The sequence below is a fragment of the Chlamydotis macqueenii genome, chromosome 3 (assembly GCF_036417535.1).
Source record: "Chlamydotis macqueenii isolate bChlMac1 chromosome 3, bChlMac1.mat, whole genome shotgun sequence".
Lineage (NCBI taxonomy): Eukaryota > Metazoa > Chordata > Aves > Otidiformes > Otididae > Chlamydotis > Chlamydotis macqueenii.
In genome coordinates this window covers 107,784,418-107,800,112 of record NC_141558.1, presented here as the reverse complement: position 1 = coordinate 107,800,112, position 15,695 = coordinate 107,784,418, and the positions used below count along the sequence as shown (strand labels likewise).

The following is a 15,695-nucleotide window of genomic DNA, read 5'->3' as shown; positions in this document are numbered from 1 at the left end:
CTGTAGCAATTATCGGAATCACCAGGAGATAAGGGGCAGCACCAGAGACAGAGGTATAAAGATCCACTAAAAAAGCAAAATACAAGCACAAAGCCCAAAGCCTAAAGCCCAAATGTAAAAATTATTTCAGAGATACAGAGATTTTGGGAGTATTTTAAAAAAATGTAAATACCAAGTGTCACAAACTCGGCCAGCCCCTCTATGAATTGATTTGTGACTGACAAGCATTCCAGCTTCTTTTCTGGCCAAAAGTGCTCTGACGCAACCCTGCCCAACACTCCTGCCAAGAAAGAACAGCTACAAATCCTGTCAGGATAGCAGGTTTTTGGCACAGTTGAGCATCCAGGAGGAGAGAAGAGCATAACTGTGGTGGAAAAGGCAGGAAGCTAAAAAAACTCCATCTTCCCCTCAGAGGACACGAGGATGGCCTAACCCTCCTTAGAGATCCACACGAGAACACAAAGCCAGAAGTGTGGGAGACGATTTGCTTGCTTGACAAATGACTAATCAACAAGCCGATTCAGGCTTCAGTCAAAAGTCCCACAACACTCCTATGATTGCCTGCACACATACAGTCTCAGCAGTCATTCAGCCTTATCCAAACTGCTTACACTCCTGCGTCTGGTGCGAATATCTAATTACATGCCACTCCTAGAAGGTCACATAAGTCATAATGCTTGACCAGTCAGGTCAAATAATACTGAGGAATCTGCAAGCAAATTTGGATTAAAAGATGCTGCAATGACTTGTGTAACCAAGAATACTATGCTGAAGATGCACTTTCCCCTGCAAAAGGATGCAGCCTTTACCGTAACAGTCAACATCATCAACACAGAGAAAAACAGTGATTATTGTCAGTTACACGACAATAGTTACACAGTCTTTTTTGTAGGAAAAAAAAAAATATTCACATTCTAGCAGTTTGTCCTGGTTTCGGCTGGGAGAGAGTTAATTTTCCTCCTAGTAGCTGGTAGAGTGCTGTGGGTATGAGAGTAATGTCGATAATGCACTGATGTTTTAGTTGTTGCTAAGTAGTGCTTACACTAAGTCAAGGACTTTTCAGCTTCTCATGCCCTGCCAGAAGGAAGGCTGGAGGTGCACAAGAAGCTGGGAGGGGGGCACAGCCAGGACAGCTGGCTCAAACTGGCCAAAGAGACATTCCATACCATATGATGTCCCACTCAGCATAAAAAGCTGGGGGGGGGGAGTTGGCCGGGGTGGGGAAATAGCCTCTCAGGGTGAGGTTAGGCATCGGTCAGCAGGTGGTGAGCAATTGCACTGTGCATCACTTATTTTGTATATTCTTTTTTAATCATTATTATTGTTTTCTCTTCCTTTGCTGTCCTATTAAACTGTTTTTACCTCAACCCATGAGTTTTACTTTTTTTTTTTTCGATTCTCCTCTCCATCCCACAGAGGTGGGGGAGGAGCAAGTGAGCAGCCGCATGGTGCTTAGTTGCCAGCTGGGGTTCAACCACGACACAGTTATAATTCATATACTGAAAGTCAGGTATGTCAACCCATGCAAAGCCTCTGGGACAAGGACTAAGAGCTTTGCACACCACTTAGCATCGTGGAACTACGAACCAGTTGAGACCTGTATGCAACAAGTAATAATTTTGACAAACGTTCAGCCAACATACTTATGACAGAATTGATCCAATGTAACTCTAATGCCAGAAAACAACTGACCTGACCAAATATTCATCTCTATGACTACCGATCATAACGTTAAAAAATGTTCCTTGCAGCTGAACAAAATCATTTTTGTAGCCAATGTTAACACTAGTTATGATAGCTAATGTTGCATATATCCATAAACATCTCAGAAAACCAGCAAAACCCTTCATCTCATTGCCCTGCCCCACATGCTCCATGAAAAAAGTTGTATCACACAGCAGCGAACCTACAGGTTGAAGACACACTGATCTCAGAGCCTTCCCCCACCATGATCTCCTTTTACTTATTTCACAAAAAAAAAGTAAATGTAAAAAAAAAAAAAAAAAGGAAAGGCACAGATAGAATTGTAACTGTCTGGCTATGAGCAAGTATTTTATGTGCAACTATTGAAAAAGTTCCTGGGGAGTCAATAAAGTATATCACAAACACTTTATAGATTTTTTTTTTTCCCCCGTGAGTATTTTTAAAAAATTATATCCAGAAACTTGTTTGACTGGGAGAGTGAGTCCACTGAAAGCAAAACAGTTGCTTGCAGAACTTTAGGTGTCCTTGGAAGAGATTTATGTGATCTCCATCAGAGCATCTTGGTTTCACTCGCAAGAAGCCGTGCGCCTACCTCCCCTGCTTTTTTTTTTCCCCTCTCCTGCCGTAACCTATTCTTTTAACTGCCTGTAAATCACTAACACAAGCAGCAAGCCGTGGGAGGCATGTGCAGGCTTATCTCCTACATCAGAAACAAATCACAGATGTTAGCGATGGAAAAGACCTATGAAATCATCACATCCAGCCTCCCTTGCAAATGCACTGCACAGTCCCCGGACAGAGGACGCACCCGACAGGAACCAGATGCTACAGGCAGCTGTAGCCAGAAGGTCGAGGAGATGCCCATGAGGGAGAACGTGCAGCCACAATGCGATGGACTGGCCGGTGCTCCCTGGACAGCAAGGCCGCATCCCACCAGGCAGGCTAGAGGAAGGAATGACGAGCATCATGCCAAACCACCCTTAATGCACTAGGCAACAGACTGAAGACAAAGTAAGCTAATACTTGAGTAGTACCCTGCCTTCTCACCGGTAAGTATTTTTTCAGTTGGGAAGAGCTGTGCCAATAAATAATCTGAAACCTTACCTCATAACAAAATACAACTTTCTCCACCAAGATTTAAGTAGAAGCAGATTAAGAAGCACCACCCATTCCCAAGACAGAACACCAAATGTTAAAACAACAATACAGACGTTCCAGCCAAGTATTTAATGATAATGGTACAAAGTAGCTGTATATTCCAGATAACTGAAAACCCATTTTGCTATGAAGCCTGCATAAAAATTTCATTTCCCCATAGTTAAAACTGACTGCTACAAAAGCAATTTTAAAATATATTATCAAACAAAAAAATATTTGAAATTAATATTTGAAACATAACAAGTCCTCTGTTTCCTGAGCCTGAAGTTAGGTCAGCTAAAATTTAAGACATGGGATGAGGAATAGGAACCTGACTCAAAGTTTTTTCACAACTCTCCGTATGAAAAAAATAATTTTACACATCAGTTTACAGATCTTATTCCACTTCAATCACAGCAATTCTAATTACCTTCTGAAATCCTGAACATTTTTGAGGTCAATGACTAGTTTTAGGTACTTTATCCAGCGAGGCATGTTCTCCTTACATGGTTTCTTCCAGCTCCATCTCTATACCTCAGGAAGTTCAAGGTTTGCAAATTATTAGCAACCCAGTGGAACAACTATGCATGGTCTGCTCTGATCCCTCTTCCCTGGCCGCGGATCTCGGGGATGAGCCACACTGGGCAGCCACCAGCTCCCATCTTCTTACCCAGACACTGACTGCTCCTTCCCTACGACATCAGCCTGAATGCACTTGGCCTACACGGTGCGTGTGAAAATTAGGTCCACACCTCTACTACGGGCTCAAGCCTACTACTGTGATGCAAGCTTTAGGAACTGTTCCTCTAGCTCACAGGCTGGGAGATAAATTTCACACTGCAAGGAACAGATATGAGGCACATAAAATGTTGAAGCATAAATCCTTTGTCTACAGCAGCATCATTAGAAAATCTCACGCAGTGTCCCTCTCCTGTCCTCTCATGGGATCTGTACACTTGATCTCATGTTCTTGCATACTTACTTACATGCTTATGACACAAAATGTATTCTTCTGCCAGTACCAAGACACTTGGTCTTATCAAGACAGCAAAAACAGGACAGCAAATGACTGAGAGATGTCTAACAGTCTGAAGCTGAAGTGTTGGCTCTAAGGAAAAGCAGACTGTGGCCAAAAGAGGGTTCCTATCCAACCTAAAAAAGAACCTCCCATTCACACACTCCAGCTGAATCATTCTCCTACTTCTCAACCAGGCTTTTACAAACAAGTGTTCTATTCCTAATTATACCTAGATATACCAATTTTCAGTTCTTTTACAAAAAAATTGTAGGACAGTAGCTCTCTTAAAACAAGTAAAATGTGGTTCACGTAAAGACTTCATGTAAGATGATGCGCTGAAATAATGACTGACTGAATGTAGACACCTGGAACAAAATTCCTTTGTCATAGGTACTAAGTATGATCCATGTTTTGGCAAGAAAATAAGCTCTACTTTTCAATCTGAAACTATTTGACAACCTCCTTTCAAACTGGAAAGTCTAATTCTAATATAATAAAGCACTAAGCACATCAGTTCCCATTCTCCACACTGAATTGACTTTTGGGCGGTCCCATTTTTAAATGACAACAATTGAGATGTTCCTGAAAGTATGTCACTAGGTCATTCTTCAGGCACTCTGCAGGGATTGTGCTTTGAAAAGTCATCTACACAAAGCTTAACAGGATGATAACATCTTACTTATTTCCACCAAAATGATCAAGTCTTTATCCCTTACTTCGTAATTTATTTCACATGCAACATACCAAGGCAAAAAGAACAGTGTTTCTTCACGGCAACTACGCATATGAACCTTCTGAAATATACTGCTTTAATTTGTGATTTTATTTGAGAACCCAGGAAGCTCAAGAGTGTTGAAGGACACGGCTCAGGTGTGCCGTGATGACTATTTTTAATAACTAAAGTCAAGCAAGCCCAAAATGAAACAAAAAGAAACATTAATCTGTTCACCTTAACAAAGTATGAAGCAGGGAGGGAAGAGAACATGCAAAGTGTGTCTATTATTCATGCAGGTCAAAGCAAAGAAATTAAAATGTACCGTTATTTACTTTATTCCCTTTTCCTGCTGTAGGACAGAAAAGACTTGCTTTAAAGGAGCACACTAAGTCAGAGGGTAGATGGTATTACGCTGTTTGTCAGCAGAGCCACCTCTATACCCTTAGACTTTTCCTAAGGTGGACTAAAACACACCTCCTTCTTGATCATTTTCAAAATATTTTTGCTAAAGTGCATGAGTAAAAGAAGCAATAACAAGTCCATAGCAATACAAAACTCAATCCAAAAAAACCTACAACCTCAGTGTTGCGTGTCTCATTTAAATCGACAGAATTTCTAAAGAAAACACTTACTGTTACACTGTCCTTTCAAAAGAAGAACAAACCAGCAGAGTTGGTCAAGGGCAATGTACTACCCACTTAAGAAAGGCACTAAGTTCAGGATTAGTGCTTCAGTGCAAATGGGCCTGGCCAATGGATTAAGACAAATAAGGTATACCTACCCTTAAGCTCAAGTTTTCCTTTCCTGGTATATATTGCAAAAGAAATGCATCCTAATGAACAGCTCATACCCTTCATCCCTCACTTTGTAAGTGAAGTTACTACGCTCCAGCATAGTAACAACAGCATGCAGACTGTTATTGCAGAAGTACTGCATTCACAGGAAGGAGAAAAAGTGTATAGCCATGTCTAAAGTCAGTGTATTGTGCAGTAAAGACAAAACATTAATTAATTCTTCTAAGTCTTGGAAAAACCTTGACATAGACTAATAAATTTTCTTACTTGAAATTCAAATTAAAAAAAACTCAAGAGAAGAAACCCCGTGAAACTTGAAACTGTTTTCAGTTAATCAGCATTTGGAATGAGCAAGATAAAATAAATTCCTATCATCAGCTATAATCATGTTATCTAACAACTTTGTACTTCAAATACAGGTTGTCACAAGACAGCAGTGCCTTATTGTCCAGTGGGAAATCTGTGCTCAGTTTCTGACTCTCCAGTTTCTGGGAATATGAAACAGGACTGTTTTCCCTGCATGCATTAGATTTTATCTAGGAGCTAGAGTTAACTATAACAGAACTACATCCAGCCAGGTTCAGCAGTGCTCTGGGGGTTACTGGTGACAGACTGCCCCAGGCTTACAGACGAGGAAGGTAGGTTTCCTCTGAGCTCTGCTGATTAGTCCTCCAGGCAAAGCAGGAACTCTTTTACTGCCAAAAGTTAAAATGAACTCAGGAAGACTGATGTGCAAAGCCTCAAACTGCCTCCTGCTTAGGCCTCCTATTCTGTTTCCCATCAGCGACCTGCTGCGAGAGGTAAGCTACAGGGAATGCCAAAAAGCAAAGCATGATTATGGGAAAGGATCTGGATGGAAGGAAACAGATCTCTCTCTAGCATATCGACAGCACCGCAAAAGCAGCTCTGGCCTGGTCCAAGAGTTCTGCTGTGAACCAGTGGAAACACCTCCGGCCACCCTGTGACCCACCCCATCCAGCCCAAAGCAGTGCTCTAGCACAACCCCAAGCAATGAGAAATAATTAAAGAATGAGACACAGCTAGTATTAAGTTCACAGATCGAGAGAGGCATATGTTTCCTAAGTGCTGTCAGTCACTTAAAGCACAGAGCTGAGACAAGCCTGACAAAAACATCCGCAGCTGTGAAAACACACGTTTACCAGAGAACTTTCTAACTATCGCAGCTGCGGTATAACTTATTTCCCCCGCCTGTCCTTGCCTTCACAACCCGGAGGTTTTGCAGGATCATTTTGCATCGGCTGCCACCTCGTGGCACGGGCTATCAAATAGCACACTGCAGTCCCTCGCACCTCACCCCTACCGCGACTGGCAAGCAGCCCCTGGAGTGCCTGCACCCCTTCTGCAGCCAACATCTGAACCCCTCTACGCATGGTCCAAAGGACAACACGTTCCCAGTTGCATTCTTCTATGAAATCTGGGACTAAGAACAAACTGGGAAGCTTGAGAAGAAGCCGTACCAACTTCTAAGTTGTTGCTAAAAGCTCTGCAAAAAGCAACCAGGAAGGCCGTGTAAATTAAATCCTTCAAATGAAGGCTCCTGAATGTCTCTGAATCCTTTTACAGTTCTTTTCAAAGACAAAAATTCTGATCCTCCTTGTCCCAAAAGAGGCAGCATTTGCAAACCTTTAGACACAAACTCAATGAAAGTAATTTCATAGAGATTACTATATCACAGGACAAGAAGAAAGTGGGCATCTCTCTCACACCAAAGGAAAGAAAAAGGGAGACCTAACACATTCGTTTAAAACTGTAACCCTGAATTATTTCTCTCACAGCTTCTGCTGTAAAATAATGAAGTTGTAGCAGCTGCTGCTATATATGTAATATTCTTGTAGAGGCCACAGTTTGCCTGAGGCCCATTTCTGAGCAAGCAGGAAGCAAAAGAGAAAAGACCCTAACCCACGCTGGCTACCAGTGAGCTCCAGTAGTGCCCATAACTGCAACGATAAGTCCTGCCCAGGGAAGTGGTGGAGTCACCATTCTTGGAGGTATTCAAAAAACATGTAGACGTGGCACTTCAGGCCATGATTTAGTGGACATGGTGGTGTTAGGTTGTTGGTTGGACTTGATGATCTTGGAGGTGTTTTCCAACCTTAAAGATTTTATGATTCTATAAATCCTCTTGGGAACGGCAGCAAAGGGGAGCAGCGCTACATGGGCAGCAAACAGGGATGCCCAGATAGTGGGGATGCAGGATGCAACCCAGGTGCTGGGCAGACAAAAGAGCACTCACCTTGGTCTGCAGCTGAGGGGCTTTCCACCGGCAGCTCAGGGTGGCCGCTCCCTCCCTCTGCAGCAGGCACTGCAAGGCAGCGCCCACCGCCCCGCTGGCCCCCACCACCAGCACCGTCTTTCCACCTGCGTGACACAAGGCAAGTCATTCAGCTGCCCTTGGTGAAGGTGCTAGCACCAGGCTCTGCCGGGCCGTAGAGCTGGGGCGCTACGTGAACTCACTGTCCTTTACCAGGCCACCCCTTAGCAAAGCTCTCCAGAAGAGCCAGTAAAGCAGCTCAGGACAGGACAGCATTGTGTGCCTGCACAACCACAGCTGTTGTGGCATCACGGGCAACTTGTTCAGAGCCCACGCAGTCGCACAAACCACAGGTTTTAAATTGTTTCTTGGTGACTCTCTAATTCAAGTAAGTAAATACTGCTGGTTTGGTTTTCTGGCATTTTATTTGCACAAATCCTTTCATTCATATTTGTTATAAAGTACATTTGACCTCATGTTTACAGTTCTGTTACAGAAATCCTTGTCTCAACAATTATGAATCACTATAAGAAAGACTACTTCTGTAACACTGCCTTAAACTAACAGCGTCTTCACACACTGTAAAGCCACTTGCTTAAATCTGCCATTTCAATGTTAGCATTTACACAATACAACCCAAACCAAAAGATTGGCTCAGCAGTTATTTACAGGCAGATCTGGATTTCTCCAACTATTCACATCAATCAAAACTGTTAAGTGAAATTCCTAAGTGATGTTTGTATTCTTTAGTTTGAAGGCTTAGATGTCTCAGGTAGCTGCAGTGAGATTAAATCTGTTGACGGCAGGTAATCCCTGCCTAATCTCCAAAACGTGTAGGACTGAGACCTATTTCCACAAAGATTACACTCAGATATCACTGAGGTTCCTCGCTAGCAGGAGACAAATCTATGGCGGGTGGGAAAATAACACAAAGCAGAACATACAACAAGGTGAGATTATATTTATCCCTCAGTCAGGACTAAAATGGAGAAAATTAGTTAGACTAAAATTAATGTTATCATTATGATAAAAGGTCTCACCTATATCTTCAAGAAGCTCCATCACAGCACACGCTATAGGAGGAACTAGACAGTCATAGGCATCACCACGTACCAAGCGTCCTAGGTTTACATCAGATAATCTGCAGTGGAAAAATATGGCAATTTGAATTAAAAAAGAAAAGAAAAAAAAAGAAGAGTTTGTGTAACATAAATCCTCAGTAAAGCTTGTAACATGAATAACATCTAATCCCAAGAGCAAACATGTTTCATAAAAGTAAATCCCTTGACAGGATTGAGCTGAAACACCTCAGTGGGTGGAGCGCATCCAGACCAGCGCTGCCAGAGCCAAGCTGAGCCAGAGGCAATGCACCCTTCTGGGCTTGGGCTGGCTGGCGGGAGGAGGAACCCGGTCGTTTCCATGTTGCAGTGCATTCTCTCTCATACACAAGGATGCTTTGAATTTTCCACTCTCTGTCAATCTTCAGTACTCCAGACCATGGAAAGGTAACTAACTTGAAAGATTTTCAGATTTTTTTCCTGACATGAAAATTTAAAAAAAAGGAGAGAGGAAAAAAATTAAAAAAAAAAAAAAAAGTCTGCAGCTGAGAGCAAGAAGGCTGCAAGAGCAGCAGAATGGTAACTCAGACACCTAAATTACGCCAGTGGTCTCTCCAGAGAACAGCACAGTTCCAGACTGATTGAAAAGCTGTGCTAATGGGTCCAAACTACAATAGCCTACTCTCCTACTGTGAAGAGAGTGCTGTAAGGAAGTTAAAACCTTCTCTGCAGCTTTTCCATCAATGCTTCTTGTAAAAATTTTGGGGTTTGCGTTCAGTACTTTGTGACTACCATTTGTATTACTGAAGTACTGAAATACCTTAAGTATCATCAGTAAATCAGAACTTTGTTTTTTATTTCTTTGAAAATACCATGTGCTAAATATACAGTATATAAAGATTTAAAAGGTAATGATCAAAATCACTTCAACAAGAGACTTCGCATTGATTCAGTGGCATCTTTTATCACTGCTCAATAGCACAGCTAGACACATTGGCTGCGGAATCCATTAATGAAAAGCACAGGGGTAAATTGATTTTACGGAGCCATCAGCCTTGTGTCTGCCAGTATTATTTCTCAGAGCTTCACTTACCCATCCACATCCTTCTCTGGTTTCACAGCATTTAATACCTTACTGCAATATAAGCTTTCTGGGAGGTCAAGGGCAAGGCCCTGCACATTAGGATCCTCATTAAGTCTCAAGATTTCATTGACAATCTAGGAAGTTAACAAAAAGGATTAAAGATCAGAATAACAGACAAAAGAAGAATCTAATTAGGAGGGGATACAACCTATATTTTAAAACTACCTTATGGCCACCTTTACTTCCCTCAACTGCAACTTCTAAACGAAAAAGCAAGAACCCACTTTCTTTGTTTTATATTTCCATGGCTTACCAAATTAAGCCACTCTGACTCTATTCTAAACATTTCGCAAAGCCAACACATATTACGTGATGTTACTGCCAAAAGCATTTTGTCTTTCACCATTCCAAATCTCAACAAAAGCTCAACACTGTCACAGCTTCAGAACGTGCTTTTAGAAGCAAGAAGCCTTGGTTAAAACATAGTTCAAAATAGGACCAGATCATGTCCCAGCACAGAACATAGCCTTCCTAAAATGCTTTTCATGTAAACTATTAAACATCATTGTGAACTCTATTGCCCAACACTTGATGCACAATCAAATTGAAGCTAGGGGGAATTTGGTAGGGTTATCTGCAACTCTGAACCAAGAGAACACGCTATGTTCACGTTAACAAAGATCATATCCGTATGTCACTGGTACAGAAATGCCCCTTTAGTTCGCTGACTTCTGAGGCAGAATCAGGGACATACATTAAGACCCTGTGCCATTTGACAGCAATAGGGCTGACACACATTCTGATAGAAAGTATTGCATCAATACAGATGTGAAAACATCCACATTTTGCTAAAAAAATCCTGAGATGCTACAAAATGTTGGAGGCCTACACAGCAATTAAAGGAAACACAGTTCATAAACAGCCTGAATCTAATGAACTTTGAACTATATTCCTGCTTCCTGGGAAAATAACTCAGTTCTCCATATTCATTGCATTTTACTTTAATTCAGCTTTCCCTCATCACAGCATTTAAAATACTTACAACTCAGGCAGGGTAAAGCAATCTTGTACTAACTTGCCTTTGCGGTACACAGGCAGTTATGGCAGAACAAAATGTGCACGGTATTGAAATCCCTCCCACCTTCCCAAATCAAGGAATGGAAGCTAGCGTGTGGATTTTGACAGATGAAAAAAGCCTTTGTCACAGTGAGTAAGCAAACTGTTATGAACTTCATTGAAAGTAACTTTCTAGCCAGCTTTTCTCTTTACTTGGCCACTTCCTAAGATATTATTGCAAAGCAACAGCACCTACTGCTGCATACTCACTATATTTTACCTTCTTCCTACAGTGTGACTCAGCAGATAAAACGCATTTACCAACAGCAAGGTGTATTTGATCTTCATTTTAAAAGCACACCCTTCTTAAATGGGTAGCTGACTATTCATCATCCACAAAGGTCGACTCTTAAAATTCTTCACAGTAAGTTCCTCTCAATATATCTAGAAGCTGTCCTGCAAGCCAGTAACATTTTAAAAACAAAGCATACAAAATACAAAAGAGTACAGAAAACCCACAAGCCTGCAGGATTGTCAAACTTGCCAAGCACAAGGAGGGCAGCTGGGAACAGTGGCATCTTTTACTACGCATTCCTCTGCTGCTTTTACTTTCAGATGCCTCGGGACCACATATATTAATATGGTTTGCTATGTTTAAAACTCATTTGATCCTAGTGCTGTGCCTCCAACCTAATGCCTTCGACAAAGTAAGAATTCAGCCCTCTAGTGATTTGGAGCAAATGCTTTTAATACTTTAAGCATTACAAGATCAATAAACGGGCAAATAAATCCAACTCTCTTTTCCCCTCCAAATCAATTAATCTTTAACTTTCCTGAATAACTTGGGCAAGAATCAAGTAGAGTCACAAGAGCAACTGTGGGAGATAGGACAGCCATGCTGGTATGAGGGGGTGCTGCAGTTAAATAGCAGACATGAAAACAAAACATTACTCGGCTGATTCTGCCTCAGCTTGCCAGGGGACAGCAGACAAGCCCATTAATTCCCTTTTCTCACACGCTTGCCAATAGGGGGATAATACTTGAACTAAGGCAGTCCCAACCTTAATTTGAGTTAACAGAGATCAGTTCAAAGTGATAATGAATGTCAGCCACAAACAGAAGTTTATGACAAAAGTGAAAAAGGAAGAGTCCTTCAGGTACCACAGTTACCTCATCCTTGCTGCTGCCTTCAGGGAGACAGATGTGAATAACATGTAGACCAATCTGTCGAAAGAAAATACTTAGAATTACCACAGGCAAGTAGCTCATGACTGATAAGAAATGTACCGGTTCAAGCTTACCTCTTTGGCAAAGTTCTTGTTTATTTCTTGAATCACATCATCATTATGTGCCTTGGGGAGCAAAACAGAAGAGAAGTTTTAAAATAATAAATTTACATTTTAAAATGCGAGTGCACTAGTGCACAGGTCTGCGCAAGAAACTCAGTGAGGATGTCTGTGCCTACTAGTATTCTAGCAAATAAAAAGCCTAGCAATTCTACGAAAGAAGCAGAAGGCCATCCAGTAAATTTATTTCGGCTTGATTAGTTTAAGTGTGTGTTGAGATTAGCCTGGCTTTTATAGACAAGAGTGGCCATTCCCTTAAGTTTAACATTTAAGAAAGGTACCAGTCTGTATCTGAAGATACTGTCCTCCATTCAGTCGTCTAACAAGGATGAAATAGGCAACAGCAATACCAGCATTTCCTGCAGTGTCCTCGTATCACCTAACAACACTGGTTTGCCTTACCACCACAACTGAGGAAATAATTATCATCATGTGTTACAGTGAGTTCTGTCAATACAGAAGCAAGAGAAGTTACCAGTTCCTCCCAAGTGCCAGCAGGCATCTGCACTAGGACAGAAGCATCTCCTGCGCAGATCTACCTGGGAGACCATCTCACCCAGGAATCCTTCTCCCTGAAGTCTCTACGCCTGTCTGTACTGTGTATATTAAGATACTTAATGGTAATTACAGCTGAATTTTATTCTTCAAGTTCTCTTGAATCTTAGGAGGCTCTTCAAATATTTTCATATATTGTAACAGTAAAACTGAGAATTCAACATCCAGAACTAGAAGCCTAACAGATTCATTATCAAAAGTGTAGTGGCTTCATAACAAAATGAATAAAACACTTCTCACAGCTATATGGTTATATATAAAACCTATCTTCCAACTCAGACAACAGGACCAAAATAACCCATTTTAAAAGAGTTCATCACAATTTCATGAGCACATTCTACGTAGCTTTTTCCACAAGACTCAGTGCCAGTGATTTCCTGTCAGAGCTGAGCCGCTCACTTTGTGCTTAGCTGCCAGTGCTGGCTTCGACTATCGCTAGCATCACCCAAAACTATTCTGGTTCAAGTCCATACCCATTTACCAGCCTGTTAATCCGAAATGGTTCAAGACTGCTGACAAAGAAAAAAAGAGCCTTGAAAAGGACAGGCTTCACGGAGAGAGGCAGCTCCTGAGAGGGGACTGAAGGCTTTCCCTCCTTCCCCCAGTCCAGCAGTGCCTGCATTCCTGGCACCACACTACCAGTCTCCCGCTCCCCAAATCTGGCAGCTGGGGACAAGGGGCAGCACGGAGGCTGCTGCGTTGAGAACAAGGGTGGAGCTCACACTTTGGCGAGGGAAGAAGAGATGGGATTAGGGACAACTCAGCAGCTGCTCCTCTGTGCCAGTAAACGTGGAAGCATATCCCCACGCTGACACGTAACTGTCACGACTGCTCCAGAGGTTTAACTGGGATGGAGCCACCAGCCTGTCTCACAGGTGGCGGCGCCAGCGGGATGGGAAGGAAAGCTCTTCATGGTGTTAGTAACACAACAGCTCTCAATCACTAGACTGTTTCACCTTAGAAAGCGCTGCTACTTCTACAGGATACTGACATTTTACATGGGGCATTTATGTCATGGAGGCCCTTTTGAGCTGATCAGGACTTTTCAGCATGGTTCTCCGCTCCTTAGGACAACAGCAACGCAGTCAGAAGCTACAGCTGCCCAAAGGCAACATGGATGGCAGGAAGCAGCAAGGTCTTGCCTTAACCCTGGCAACATTATTTCAAAGGTGGGAGGTGGCGGGAAGCCCATGTTTTCAGGCACATAAAGGCTTTTCTTCAGGACTACTGCAACAACAGTTTCAAGCTAAGTAAAGGTTGAGAGCAACCGCTTTGACTTTAACTCAATTATGTCAATCAACTTAGACAACCCGTGAGAAAAAGTGACCTGTACTTACAATGGGGAAGACTATGTTAACAAAAGGAGGAAGGGACAAAATCCTTCCCTTCCTTTTTTCCTTTGCAAACCTTTCCCGCAGCCTGAAGTTTGCTGTGGCTGTTTCAGGCCTGAAGAACGGCAATCTGCAGTCTGGTGGGACGACCTCCTCCTATCGCTTTGCTTAAATAAAAGTTCCTTTCTGCATCATGCGCTTCTGAAGCTTCAGACGAGCAATGGCACCAAAGGGGACCTCTCACAGCCAGCGAGCCTACTGACATACTTTACCTGGATAATGGCAAGCGTTGGCTCAAGTCGAGGGTTTTCTCTCTTAAGAGAGGCCAAGGATTTCTTTGCATTCTCAGTGATTTTGCTGCAATGTAATAACAACAAGCAAATCGTTAGTGAAATAAACCAGCAGTCAGCAGAAATCTATGTTAGTCAGCAACATGGAACAAATGCTTAAGCACATATGCTCTTAATCACCAAAATTACGGATGGATGTAAACTGTGAAGGCTGGTGTTCAGCAGGCAGGTACAGAAAACCTTAACAGATCAAAATACCTTTGTTTTACAGCTATGTGTGGCATTGCTCTGACACGCCCAAAACTTTACAGGTAGCCTATGCTACATCATGGAAGGCTTGTCCAGCCCCACCAAGCAGGGAACCCCCACCCCAAGCCCTTGGCTCAGGTGGGTCCTTCATCTCCAAACCCCAGGCCCAGTCGGTGACAGAGGCAGAGGCTGAACAGCAGCATCACCGGGGCTGACAGCCACCAACCAGCCTCTTTTTCATGGATGCTGTTCAAAACCGCGGGCAGCAGGGAGACAGAGGAGCTCTGTCTGCTGGGCCTCTTCTTGGAAAAACCGGTGGCAGCCAGGCACTGGGAATGCTCTCTGGAAAAATCTTCTGGAGAAGTGGCTGATGGCTTTCTTCTGCTAGCTTCTGCGCATGCAGATGATACTTACCCAGCAAGGGAAGGAGGGGACCCTGTGAAAGATGTCCGTCTGTCTGTCTGTCTGTGTCCCACAATAAGGAGGGCCAACACAGGCACAGCCTAGAGCGGGTTTTTTTTTGCTGCCTCCCCCTTTGCAGAAGCCAAGGCCCAATTCAGGCCAACACCATGGCAAACTGTCCCAGCTGAGGCTGAATGGATGGCATGGGGGGGGGGGGGGGGGGGGAGGGGGGCGAAGAGGGACGACACACAGAGGTTTTTGGGGTTTTTTGGGGGTTTTCTTGCCTGTCACCTGAACCCTTGTCAGGTAAGGCCCTGCTCCATACTGTCACATACACACACACAACAACCCAAACCCACAAAGAAAAGTGGGCTGGGGGCCCCAATCAGCCCCTCCCCCTCCCAAAAAACAACCACCCCCAAACCCCACCCCAGGCACCCACCGAGGAACCATCCCCCCCCAAAATCCCCTTTACCCCCCCCCCCCCCTCCCCAGGTTGCATCAGCCGTTGCCGCCTGGCCACGCGCGCCCCTTACCGCGCCGCCACGCCGGCGCCGTCCCGCCGCTGCCCCGCGCACAGGCGGCGACGGTTGGGCGGGAAGGCAGCGGGAAGGCCCGCGGCCCGGCAGAACCGTAACGCCGCGCTCCTCATCCCCTCCGACCGGATACCGAGGAGGCAGCGGC

The 15,695-nt window shown here is 43.5% G+C and overlaps 1 protein-coding gene across 1 annotated transcript in view; it reads right to left on the bottom strand.

Moving 5' to 3' along the window:
* Nucleotides 1-15,677, bottom strand: part of MTHFD1L (methylenetetrahydrofolate dehydrogenase (NADP+ dependent) 1 like) — a 158,262-nt gene extending 142,585 nt beyond the window's left edge. The window contains exons 1-7 of the mRNA XM_086745151.1: nucleotides 15,548-15,677; nucleotides 14,343-14,427; nucleotides 12,140-12,190; nucleotides 12,009-12,062; nucleotides 9,792-9,916; nucleotides 8,681-8,781; nucleotides 7,623-7,747 (exon numbers count right to left, since the gene is read on the bottom strand). Of these exons, the coding sequence (XP_086601277.1) occupies nucleotides 7,623-7,747; nucleotides 8,681-8,781; nucleotides 9,792-9,916; nucleotides 12,009-12,062; nucleotides 12,140-12,190; nucleotides 14,343-14,427; nucleotides 15,548-15,663 (657 nt within the window). The 5' untranslated portion in view covers nucleotides 15,664-15,677. The remainder of the gene's footprint in view (nucleotides 1-7,622; nucleotides 7,748-8,680; nucleotides 8,782-9,791; nucleotides 9,917-12,008; nucleotides 12,063-12,139; nucleotides 12,191-14,342; nucleotides 14,428-15,547) is intronic.
* Between the last annotated feature and the right edge of the window lie 18 nt (nucleotides 15,678-15,695).